Source organism: Arvicanthis niloticus, chromosome X (assembly GCF_011762505.2).
Source record: "Arvicanthis niloticus isolate mArvNil1 chromosome X, mArvNil1.pat.X, whole genome shotgun sequence".
NCBI lineage: Eukaryota > Metazoa > Chordata > Mammalia > Rodentia > Muridae > Arvicanthis > Arvicanthis niloticus.
In genome coordinates, this window is record NC_047679.1 from 11,315,521 (window position 1) to 11,328,502 (window position 12,982).

Sequence of the window (12,982 nt, forward strand, 5' to 3'; positions counted from 1 at the left end):
TGGCCCACTTTCCTAATGCTGAGATTGCAGGAGGATGCTACTTCATATATTTTAGGCAGTGCCTGTATGCCTAGCAAGCACTACCAATGTCTAAACCCAGTCTAGTCCCCTTGGGGAAGCATTACAGATGCTCCATTTTACATGTCATTTCTCAGAATTCTAGCCTGTGATTGTCATAGCTGCAAGAGAGTCTGAGGGATTTATAACTTGCACTTCGGCCTCATATAAGTTCTTTCTGTCGTCACAAAGTAGTCTGCCCTTCGCATCTGTTTCAGGATGCACCCAACCTACCCCATAGATACCCAGAAACCCAGCTGAAGTTGTGTAAATTCCCTGAATCAAAAAACCACTCACAAAATGGTTTCCAAAATGTGGTCTTCCAGATCAAATCCTGACACAGCATTATACACTCCAAAGTGGGATCTTCCGGGTCAAATCCTACACAGTGCTATACACAAATGGCCCAAGTGGAACCAACCCTACTGCAGTTCAGGGGAAGGAGGGGCGGGGCAGAGGGGGTGTGCTGTGTAGAGAGGGGCAGGTGGAGGTCCCGCCCACATTTGCTCTTACAATGTGCCCTGGGTGAGGGGAAAGGCGAGCAGGGTGGGGGTGGGGGGCCAGGGGTCGGGCAGGTGGGAGGGGGCAAGCTCGCATCTCCGCCCTCTGCTGCTACTGGGGGATAGGAAGCATCCTAACCCCCAACTGTCCGGTTAGATCCGCCTGCTGTCCCTCAGCAGTCTGCTACTCCTGGGAACACAGGTAAGCAGGGCTCTGGCATTCCAGACATCTTTTTAGGCGCCGGATTCCAGGGACACCTTCCCAAACCTTGCCTTGTGCGGGGAGTGAGCCTTGCACTCAGTTCACTTAATTGAGTGCTAGCGCTGAGTGGGAAGCAGACTTTCTCGAGGTGGGGAGAGGAGAACGGAGCACGGGGCCACTGATCTAACTTGAGTCCGAAGTGGAGGAACACAGGAACAGATTAGGGTTACTCTCACGCTTCCCCAGTTTCGAGCCTTACACCTCACCTGACTCTGACACAGAAAAGCACAGAGACCAGGCGAGTTGTTCAAGCTAACCCCAAGAAGGGTCTGTTACTTGGAGCGACTCTGTACCCTTCCCTCTCTCTGACCCTGTGTGCCCAGCCTGCTTCTGCTTGCCTTCCTGCTGGGGCTCCTGCCTTCTTGGGGCTCCTGCTTTCCTGGGTCAGAGATGCAAGTCCAGAAAACTGATTCAAGCCGCTCAAAACTACAAGGTCCCCTGAGCTCTTTGGGGGTGCACTAGCAGTACTCCACATAGTTAGGGGCTTAGTAACTTGAACAGAAAGCTGAGGTGCCATTTTGTGGCGTCTGTACCATGCCCCCCGGGAGCTGGTCTCCTCACTTTTCCTCTATTTCTTGTGAATAAAGGACATGGGGTCTATAGCCCCAGCCTCCCTCGGGTGTTACAAAGGTGAGGCTTAGTGTGGCCATACTGAGGGCTCACTCAGTCTCTCAGGCTACTGTAAACCGCCAGCACCTTAGAGAAGTGAGCTTCTCATATTTATCCCAACCTCCGATCATGGCACCCTCAGATTTGCAGCTGCTCTGGTCACAAATTTAAGAGTCCTTCTTTCTATCTTGAAAGGGCTATCCGAACCTGACCTCTCCTTTCCACCCGTTCTACTGCCACCCTGCCCCGCCCCTGGATTCTTCTACTACCCGGGCCTCCTCGCTGAGGTCATCCCCGTCCTTTCTCTGATCAAGCCTCCACAGACTCTTCCCTCTCTGTGTCCCCAAACACTGGGGTACTCCAAACTTCTATTTGCCCATTTTTCTCCTCACCTTTATCCCTTTGTGGGCAAGGACTTTCTGAGAATCCCTCCACCTGAGACCTTCCCCCAACCCCCACCACGCCTCACTCTCCTAAACTCAGCCGAATCTCCTCCTCCGGACCCCAACCCACTACCTGGTCCTGAACTGCGGCTTCTCCCGCTGTTTCTTCCTCCCCCCTCCCTCCTTTTTTTTAAGTGAAAACAGGATATGGAGGTGCATTCAGTGAGTTAATGACTTGCTATTAATAGCTAACACAAATTGAGCACCTGCTGTGTGCCTAACCCTCTTCTACAACGCAAGATAATTTGCTTACTTACCATATTTATTGTCCCTCTTTTCAAGAAGGTCCCTGGAGTTGACTCTGTTTTGTTCTGGGCCACTTCACAATGCTGGTGTACAGGGAGAGTTTTAAGAAAGTTAGCCAAGATTAAATAATAAAATACCTAACATTAAGAACTTGTGGTTCTGGTGCCAAAGAAAGTGAGATTAGAGAGTGTGGAATAGAACATAAAATGTAGAAGTGACCTTCGGTTCACAGCAGTTACGATTGGTTTTGTTGGTTTTGAGGTCTTAGCTGCTGCTGTTGGTTTTGGTTTTTTGAATAAAGGTCTCAGTAAGTAGCCCTGGCTGGCCTGCCTGCAACTCACAGAGATTCACCTACCTCTGCTTTGCAAGTGCTGAAATAAACCTGTGCATGACCGTGGAATCTAGCAGAAGAACTCAGGTTATTATAATCATTATTTCTTATTATTATGTTTAACATTTTATTATTTTTATTTATCATTATTACCCACTGAGCTATCTTGCCGGTCCTGTGCCTGATTTTATGTCATACTGAGGATTGAGACCGGAACTCCATCACCCTAGATAAGCGTTCTACCCACTGCTCAGCACCTCCGATTTTGATTTGTCTTTGTGTATCTCCATGTCCCTGTTTATAATAGGTGGTTACTAGACTATCCGATTTGTTTCCGTTTTTTTTCCCCCTTTGAGATAGGATCTGGCTTCCAATTTGTTTTGTAACCTAGGGTGACCTTGAACTTCTGATCTTTCCTCCCCCACCTGAATCCTGGAACTATAGATACTGTTTTTGAGGTGCTGAGGATTGAACTCAGGGCTCCGTGCATGCTAAGCAAGGTACCAACTGAGCTATAGATCTTCAGCCTTGATCCAGCCTCTTTCTACATCACGGTGTTCTTTTAGGACATAAACCCCTTGGGTGGGAAAGTTCCAAGCAGCCAATAGCCAGACAGGCACTACTGTGCCAAGCTGGAGTTCAAAGACCAATTCCCACTCTCCTTGTGCAGTGGAGACACTAAGGAACATAGAGGTTCTTTTCCACAAGATAAAGATGTCCACAAATTGTAAAACTTCCCCAAATTCAGCTATAGTGATGGTAACATAGCTCATGGACATTTCAAAGTTCACCAAATCACACCTTTTTAACAGGGTGGATTTCATGGGGTACATGTTAATATCAATAGGGGCACTTGAAAAATCCCGGGACAGGCAAGATGGTTCCGAGATAAAGGTGCCGCCAAATCTGACTCCTTTGCTACCATAGAAGAGAGCCTGCTCCCATAGGTTGTCCTTTGACCTCCATACAAATGCGATGGCATCCATGCACAACCCCACCCCCAGAAGGGTTAACTTGCCTCAACCCAAATCTAACCCTCTCATGTGCAAACTAAATGCAATTTAAAAGTTATTTGTAATTTTAAAAGTGTGTGTGTGTGTACGTGAAAAGAAAATCCCTGCTTGGTGTTGAAGGAGTAGCTTAGTGTTAGAAGCTGTGGGTTCAGTCCCTAGGTTTGTCAAAAGAAAAACTCTGCCTTCTATTTCTAAAAGAAAGAACAGGGTAGCGGGCATGGTGGCACACACCCATAATTCTAGCACTTCGAAGGCAGAGACAGGGGGATTGCTGAAACTTTAAGGTCAGCTTGACCTGCAGGACAAGTTCCAAGCAAGCCAAAGCTACAGGTTAAGACCTTGTCTTCCCCCACACCAAACTAAGGAGCAAACTGTATTTACTTAACCATGTTGATTCAATGACACCTGGGGTCTCCTTTCTTCCAGTCAGTCTCACCTGATTTCCTACTCTCCGCACCTGCTGTTTACACCTCTTTGAGCTGTTGGGGAATGGAGGTGCCAACAAAGTCTAGCATCTTGGACCTGAGCTCCAGCACACAGTGCCCCAGATCCCCAGAGGAAAGCCACGAGGCTTGGGCACAATGCAAAGATGCTGGCAGGCAGCTACCCGAATACAAGGCAGTGGTCGTGGGTGCAAGTGGTGTTGGTAAAAGTGCTCTCACGATCCAGATGACCCACCACTGCTTCGTCAAAGACCATGACCCCACTATCCAGGATTCCTACTGGAAAGAAGTAGCCCTGGACAACGGAGGCTACATTCTAAATGTGCTGGATACAGCTGGACAGGATATTCACCGGGCCCTGCGTGACCAGTGCTTGGCAGCAGGTGACGGTGTGCTGGGCGTCTTTGCTCTTGATGACCCCTCATCTCTGGACCAGCTGCAGCAGATATGGTCCACCTGGAACCCTCACCACAAGCAGCCTCTGGTACTGGTGGGCAACAAGTGTGACCTGGTGACCACTGCTGGGGATGCTCATGCTGCCGCAGCAGTCTTCGCTCATAAGTTGGGAGCCCCCTTAGTGAAGACCTCAGCCAAGACACGGCAAGGTGTCGAGGAAGCCTTTGCTCTGCTTGTCCATGAGATCCAGAGGGCCCAGGAGGCCGTGGCTGAGTCAAGCAAGAAGACCCGACACCACAAAGCTGTGTGTAGCTGTGGCTGCTCTGTAGCCTGAAGACCTTAGTCAAGCAAAATGACTCTTGTCTCATGTCAAGGTGACAGTTCTCTTAAGATTCCCCTCCCCGACCAAGTAAGTTACCATGGACACCTTTGTATTGTCATTTGGTGAGGAGTCGGGTGGTAACGTGGGGTGTCCCTCATTGACTGTGTTCTGTGAAACTCTATGCAAAGTTAAATAAATGTTCTCAGGATTGAAAGCTTCCTCTATACTGTCTTTTTCTTCCTTCCTCCCTTTTTTATGTACTATGTAGCCCTGCCTGAAATTCAAGAGATCTTCCTGCCCTTGCCTCCTGAATCCTGGAATAAAATGGTCCACCACTGCCAAGTTTGGTTTGCCTTGTTTTGAGCCAGGAGCTCCCGTAGCCCAGACTGACACTAAACTCCTCCTACCTGATTGATTGATCCTGTTCCTACCTGATACTGCAGGTGTGTGCACGCCACACAACCTTCATACTAAGTGTGATGTGGGTGGGAGAGTGTTTCAAGAATTCGTTCATTCAAGGAGTTGGGGGACACGAGCATGTTAGCAGCACACACCTGTAATAGCAGCACCAGAGGTGGACACAGGAAGACCAATCAGGTAGGAGTTTGGTGTCAGCCTGGTTTGTATAGTGAGTTCCAGGATAACCAGAGCTACATAGTGAGACTCTGTTCCCAAAAGGGAAACAAAGTTGAAGGCTCAGCAGTTAGGATTTGTTTTGGAAACAGAGTTTCTCTGTGTAACTCTCCTGGTACTCACTTTGTAGACCAGGCTGGCCTTTAAGGCACAGAGATTCCCCTGCCACTGCCTCCCTCTGGAGTGCTGGGATTAAGGCCTGTGCCACCCACGCCCAGCAGCAGTTAAGAATATTTTAAAAAAGAAAGAGCCAGGTGTGGCAGTCACCTTTAATTCCCAGCTCTCAGGGAAGCAGGCAGGTGGATCTCTGAGTTTGAGGCCAGCCTGGTCTACAGACTGAGTTTCAGGACGGCCAGGATTACACAGTAAGACCGGGTATCAAATTTAAAAAAAAAAAAAAATAGAAGAAAAAACTTGAGGAATTGCCCAACTGTGTTTTGGATACAAGGAATGTAAAGAAGACACCTCAAAACAACCTCCATCTTTGTATGACATTAGACAGTGACAGGAAGGATAACAAAAGACCATGAAGTGACATTTGTGCAAAAAACTTGCACATATCGAGGACAGAACAAGTAGCCAGGGCAAAGACCATGGCTGGAGTGAATATTCAGAGCCCCATGTAAGCAGCGCTTGGTAGTTGTTGATACAGTCAGTGCTGGATGTCTGGGCTAGCTAGCTGTGATCCACCTGGGGCCCTCACAACAAGCCTGGTCCTGGTGGGCAACAAGTGTAGCCGTAGCCCCTCGTCCCCCTGGCAGACACTGAAAGTGACCTCAGAGCCTCCCAGGGTACCCACCTCAGTGAAGCCTAGACACTTGGTGAGTCCTGCAAAGCACAGAGTAGGCAGGTGTGTATTCCTTGTTAGTACAGGACCCAAACATCTACTGTGCTGTCCTCCAAGGACAGCCACTATCGTTGTCACCCACCGGCCCCGAGTACACGCCGCTCAGACAAACAGCTGCTATAGATTGCATTTATTGAGGGCTCAGGGGATGGGAGGTTGCCGGGGTAAGCAGCCATGGACGTGCTGGCAGGGAGTCGGGGTTGTTGGGGCGCTCCTGGGTTCCAGGGCGTGCAGGATGCGGCAGCGCTCAGGGAGGCAGGAGGCGGCGTGCAGGCGCCTGGGACGAGGGGTTCTCCAGGCGTTTGACGCGTAGCAGAGCCCCCAGTACATTCTCAGGAGGCACCTGGGGACCCAAATCCTGGTCTACAGATCGGCGGAGGCGGCGTGGGGCAGGAGCAGCCTCTGGCTCCGAATTTCCGGTGAGGATCCGCCCTAGCAAGTACCTGCAAGGAGAAGCATTTGAGGACACACCGTGACTGTTATGGTTCAGAACCCGGACAAGGCAACGTTGTGAATCCCATAGGGCTTGCAATTGTCACTCGAGCCTGCGGAACTCACCACTACTTTCCGAGGAAGTCAGAAGTCCCGGCCTTCCATTCCAGAAACTGCCTGCCACAATGACCACTCCATGCAGAAACCGATCCACCCACCCGGGGAGCCCTACTCCTGCATTGTCCCACCGTCGGGATCCATGGGCTTCCGTTCCCCCGTACTCAGGACCCACGACCTCACTGCTCAGACTCCAGAGCAGCGCTTTGGTGATTTTGCCCCCAGTGAAGCAGGTCCTGCAGCCCTCCGCCCTTGCACTCCCTCCCCCTGGGTTCCCGCACCTCAGCAGCTCAGGGTCCACGTCAGGAGTCTCGTCGCCCGCATCCTCGACGTCTGGGCCGGTGGGGCCATCGTCATACACTGGGGGCCGGGGTCGTGGTGCAGCGGCAGGGGCGGGGACAAGCTGGGCCGCCAGGGCGGCTGGGTCTAGGCGAGCTCGGAGCAGAGCACGGGCGAGCTGTGCAGCGGGAGCGTCCGGGTCGTCGTCCGGGGCCAAGGGCGGGTCCGAGGCACGCGGGGAGCCCCAGGCGCGCAGCAGCTGCGCCAGGACACGCGCCTGCTGATCCTCGGCCTCCTGCGCCTCGGCACGCGCGCGTTCCTGTCTCTCGGCCTCCAGCAGGTGCGCCAGCGCCCGCGCCAGCTCCTGCACCGCACCCGCCGCCTCTCCTCGGGGCACGGCCCGACGCAAGCGGAGGGGAGTGCTGGTCTCAGCCAAGGGCGCGGATGCTGCACTCAGACTGCGGGGCTCCTGCGAGAAGATGAGATGGAGGGAAAAAAATACCGTCATTGTCCCTCTGGCCAGAGATCCCCAGGGGTGGGGCTCCATGGATTTTCAATGACCACCTCATTCACTGGGCCCCTCCAAAATTTCTATCGTGTCTAAGATCCCGGGAACCCCCCTAAATATCTCCAAGGTCACTTCATACCACTAGAATACCTCTAGGATTCACACAATCTCAGAACTTGTCCTGAGTCCTCTGGATGCCACATTGTTACTGTTAGTTTCTTTTCTCCATTTTTTTGGGGGGCATGATGGGAGGGGCGATGCCAGGTTTGGAATAACACAATAACATTTTAAACTTGCAAAAACAAGCCAGGTGTGGGGGAATTCCAGCCTACACAGGCAGATCCGAGTTTCCAGGCCAGCCTGGGCCACACTGAGAAATCTTATCTCGAGAAACAAAACAAAAAAAAAGTGTTGCAAAAATCATTTTGAAAGGGAAATTGCCTGTGTCTCAGAAGAATGGGTTGTGTGTCCGGCTCCTTGGGTGTTACAGAGCTTACAGGATGTAAATTCTTGAACCATCGGAGCAGCATTTTATCATAGCATAAAAGTAGGGGGAAGGGAAGAGCAGCGCGGAAATAAACAATGACATACTAGGATGCTCCTGAAACACATAGGATATGATATTGTGTACCAATAAATGAACTATAACAGTACACTTCAATATAAATGAATCTCTCTCACACACAAAGGCAAATAAATTCTAGAATCCCACTGCAGATGGCCTAAGTCTGTCAAAACCAAGGACTTCTTAGTGACCCCTAGTGACCACCAGAAAGCAGATGCCTAGCTTGATTTCATTTCTCGTATGTTCCAAAAGCGAACGAAACAATGGGTTGTTTGAAGATGAGCTGCAAATAAAAGTATGAACTCAATGGGCGGAACATAGGAGGTGAGGGGGCGAGGCTAGGGAATGGTTTTAAAAATCCTCTGTGCTCTAGACAGCTTTGAAGAGCTAGAGAAGCAAGCTGCTGTATGTGTCCTTGATCAGCATCCACGCCCTCAGTGCCAGGGGAACTCACCCACCAGCAATCACACACACTCACACACACACACACACACACACACCCCTTAAAATGTCACACATGCAACCCAACCCAACACTGCCATATCCCCTGCAAGGAACTGCAGAGAAGTGGTTTTTTTTTTTTTTTTTTTTCGTGCCTGTGTGCACATCCCTGTTGGAGAAATGATCTTCAGTTACACTCTCTGAGCCACCCAGGTGCAAGGGCACACATCGCCTTTAAAAACACAATGCAGAGACATCATGGCTTCTTTCCCTTCAATGACACAGCTCCACAAGGAAGCAAAAAGGAAACTGGCTCGTGGATGTACACAGAAGAACCCAAGCACTCAGTCTGCCCAAGCCACCATGAAATATGTACCCCAAGGTACAAGGACCACTCCTTCCAAAATGAAAACAAACGAACACAGAAACACACAAGTACACAGAAAGATACGCCCATATACTACGTCATCACCCATAAGAATCCACAAATATACACATGGTACCACCCAGGCCCGCAAAAAGTCAAACAGAAGCATCTCCAGTATTGTAGGGCGTCCAGGGGCCGTCAAACCAAAGGACACACTGAAAGGACACAATACCTGTACACCTCGGTCATCACATCACAGGCTTAGATATCTTTTCTGAATGTACCCTAGGGCCACGGACAGCTCCACAGGCCACCCGCGGATCGAGATCAGACCAGGCCCCGGATGCTGAGGATGGGCAGGGTGCAGTCTGCTGGCTGAGCCCTGAGCAACATCACCTTCACACCCTGAAACTACGCCTGGCCTGCGCGGGGGGTTGTCAGCTGCAGCCCAGGCCACCCTTGGCAAGCTCTATGCGCATACCGGCAAAAATGCCTCACCAACACTTTTCCCCATCTTCCTCCCCACCCTACCCCCACCCCCTGCTGACCGGGGTCGCACCTTTACGGGCCTTGCTGACAGGGTGGGGGGCAGCCTCAAAAGGCCCAAGAGCAGCAGCACCAAAACGCCGACGCCCCCGGCCCTCGGCCCGCAGAGCAGCGGCGACCCCGCCATGCTGCCCCAACGAGCCGGGCTCCGGACGGGCGGACTGGCTGTCAAGTGCGCAGCGATGGGTATTAGGCAAAGCGGCGGCGCTCTGCGGCTGCGCACATCCAGGAGCCTGCCCCCCCACCCTCTCCCATTCTGCGCAGGCGCAGAATTATGGCTCTGGCCTTTTCATCCTGCGCATCGCCATGGAGATGTCCAAGGGGCAAAGTGGAGAACAGAAGTCTGCACTGGCGGTTGCCATGGCAGTATAAGGACAGTTGCTAGGGCAATAGACCTTGCTGTCGAACTACCAGACAGACACGGGAAATTGACTCAGTGGGCTGAAAGAAGGCTCTGGTCTCTGTCCTTGGGGAGACAACAGACTATACTCTGTTTGATGGATAAACAACTACTGGCTGAATGCCGTGGACCACGATGTTCACAGAGAAATGGATCCAGATGACATGGCCACAGCTCAGTTCATATTGCTATGGGTTAGCCTCATGCCCGAATAAAGCTATCACTAGCAACTGCAACTCTATAGGTGTGGTGTTAAGCAGGAGCTCAGTAAATGCTCCTTTCCTTTCACTGTGCTCCTTTTTCCACAGGGATGCCGTGGCAAATGTGCGCCCCTACTCACACACAACAAAGAAGTAAATACTTTTTTTTTTTTTTTTAATGATACACCAAAAGGTTGAGAGAGCCTTCCTGATGGCTCAGGCATGTCATCCCTAACCACTTGGGAGGTTGAGAGAGAAGGACCTCAAGTTCAAGGCCTGTCTGGACTACATCTAGCTCAACAGTCTAGGGATGTAGCTCACCTGCTACAGTTTTTGCCTAGCATATACAAAGCCCTCGGTTTGATTCCGGGCACCTCATAAACTGGGTGTGGTGATGCTGTTCTTATCTACGATGTAGGTTTCTTTTCTTTTTTCTTTCTTTTTCTTTTTTTTTTCTTTTTTTTTTTCTTTTTCTTTTTTCTTTTTGACAGGTTCTCTCTACATAGCCCTGGCTGTCCAGGAACTTACTATATAGTCAAGACTGGCCTTGAACTGACAGAGATTTGCGGGTCTCTGCCTCCTGGGGGCTGAGATTAAAGGCATAAAACGCTGTGCCCCCCCAATCGCCCCCCCCCCCCGCACAAAGCAGGTTCTAAACCAGCATAAACACAGAAATAGTTTAAGGCCAGCCTGTACAATATAATGCTATCCTATCTCAAAATAAAAAGTAGAAAGTGGGTAGCTCCATCATAGGGTTCTTCCCAGCATGCATCCCTAGTGGGGCAAGAAGGAAGTGGGCCGGAGACAGAAGACCAAGCTCTGTGGTAAAGCACTTCTTCAGCACAAACAAGAGTTACATGTCACCACCATAGGAAGAGACAAAATGTCCTCAATCAAGTATGGTTGGCACATTCCTGTAACCTTGGCACCAGGAAGGCAGAGGCAGGAGGATCATACGTTTCAGGCCAGCGTGGGCCACACAGGAAGTTCAAGGGCAGCCAAGCATATACAGCAACTAGATAATGTCTCAAACAAATAAGGAGAGGTAGAGATATATAGATTATTCATAGAGCACATTCATTCTTGAGGCCCTGGAGTATACCCCGTAACCATAGAAATAAAACAAATAAATAAAATAAATCATCAGCTGGGCATGCTATCACAGGCCTTTAATCCCAGCACTCAGAAGGCAGAAGCAGGCAGATCTGTATTGAGTTCCTGGTCAACCTGGTCTACATAGAGAGTGCCAAAGTAGTCTGAGCTACAAAGAGAAGCCATGTCTTCAAGAACAACCAAACAACAACCACAAAAACCCAAACACTGGAATGATCCATCAGAGGCTGGAAATGTAGCTCACTGGATTTGAACACCAGCACCACGTAAAAGAAGACCCAGAGGATGCTGATAAAATCAGTATGTGTATCCCAAAGGGGGAAAAATTGGAGAAGGCAACGCTGACAGTGCTTCTTTCTGGATACAGAACCAGTGACTGCTATGTCCTCTTTTACAGTTATCTGGAAAATAGTTATGATTAATACACACTGCTGCGATAATCAGAAGAAAACTATATATTTCCATTTAGAATTGAAACTAAAGAGAAAAATTAAAATGAAAAATTTAAAACAACTGTGATGACATGACATAGATTACGTGCAAAGGAAAGCCAGGCATGGTGGCAGACGCAGGCAGAGCTCTGTTAGTTCGAGGCCAGCATGCTCTACAGAGAGAGTTTCACTCATAATTCCAGCGCTTGGGAAACTGAGGCAGGATAATGAATTTCAGTCTAGCCTAGAGTATACACAAGACCCTGTCTAAAAGAAAAAAAAATGGGCAAAAGAAAGATGCACCTCTGTGGCCTAGGGCATATCTAATCCACTGATTTGCCTGTATGTTTCCAGGGTCACAGATAGCATCACATTGCAAATCCTTTCCTGGCTACTTTTATGAAAGTCTGGCTCAGTAGTACACAGCTGTAATCCCAGCACTTGGAAGGCCAAGGCAGAAGGACTGGTGCTGTTGAGAGTATGGCTAGTTAGGGCTACATAAGAGTAAGGTCAGCCAGAGCTGCACAGGGAGAGTCTGCCTCAGATCACATACAAAAAATTATATTTCTTTATGGACCTGAGGAGTCAACACCAATATAACAGACACACACATGAGATGGCTTCCATTTCTCTCACCTCTTGGTGTTCACGTCTTTTACATAGATAATCTACTCCCATCGAGTGTATGTGTGACTACAGGTAGCAGGTTATATGTAACATATGTATATATTAAAAATAAGATGAAATAACCATCTGTTAAGGAGACTCCTAACTACTTTACCACATTTGATAAAGCAAGCAGCTACTGGGGTATCTTTCTTCTTCTTCTTCTTCTTCTTCTTCTTCTTCTTCTTCTTCTTCTTCTTCTTCTTCTTCTTCTTCTTCTTCTTCCTCCTCTTCCTCTTCCTCTTCCTCCGCCTCCTCTTCCTCCTCCTCTTCTTTGAGACAGGGTTTCTCTGTTGTAGCCCTGACTATCCTGGAACTTGCTCTCTATAGACCAAGCTGGAGTCAAAGTCAGAGATCTACCTGCCCCTGCCTGTACTGGGACTAAAGGTATGCACCACCATGGGCATGGTGACTTATGACATCTTAAACGGCAAAGGTTAGAAGCTTGCTGGCTGGACTATAGGAGCGAAGGGGTATCCTTCATTGGGTATCCAGTAGGAAACTGAAGCTCTCTGTTCTATATGACCTTGGAAAGACCTTGGAAGTGACTACTCCCCTGGTCATGCCTCAGATGACACTGCAGTCTCAGCCAACACTGTCACTTCAGTTTGAGAGAATCTTGGTAGGAAACAACTAAAGCAGCCCTGACTTCTCTCTCTCCCTCCCTCCATCCCCGCCCCTTCTGTGGAGGGATGGGAACTTAATGCTTCACATGCATTAAGCAAATGCTCCCCTACTGAACCCTAATTTCCCATCCCAGCCCTAAGCCCTTACTCCTGACCAAAACCCCTGCCTATTTACTATGGCCTGTTGCT

The 12,982-nt window shown here is 49.6% G+C and overlaps 2 protein-coding genes across 2 annotated transcripts; one reads left to right on the forward strand and one right to left on the reverse strand.

Moving 5' to 3' along the window:
• The first annotated feature begins 3,817 nt into the window (after nt 1–3,817).
• Eras (ES cell expressed Ras) lies at nt 3,818–4,634 on the forward strand. Its single transcript, XM_034484807.2, has one exon. The coding sequence runs from the start codon at nt 3,951–3,953 to the stop codon at nt 4,632–4,634; it is 684 nt and encodes a 227-aa protein (XP_034340698.1). The 5' UTR covers nt 3,818–3,950.
• A 1,583-nt stretch (nt 4,635–6,217) lies between these two features.
• On the reverse strand, nt 6,218–9,600 carry Pcsk1n (proprotein convertase subtilisin/kexin type 1 inhibitor). Its single transcript, XM_034484744.3, has 3 exons — nt 9,371–9,600; nt 6,933–7,399; nt 6,218–6,545 (listed from the first exon to the last, which is right to left on the reverse strand). The coding sequence occupies exons 1-3, from the start codon at nt 9,482–9,484 to the stop codon at nt 6,350–6,352; spliced, it is 777 nt and encodes a 258-aa protein (XP_034340635.1). The 5' UTR covers nt 9,485–9,600; the 3' UTR covers nt 6,218–6,349.
• Between the last annotated feature and the right edge of the window lie 3,382 nt (nt 9,601–12,982).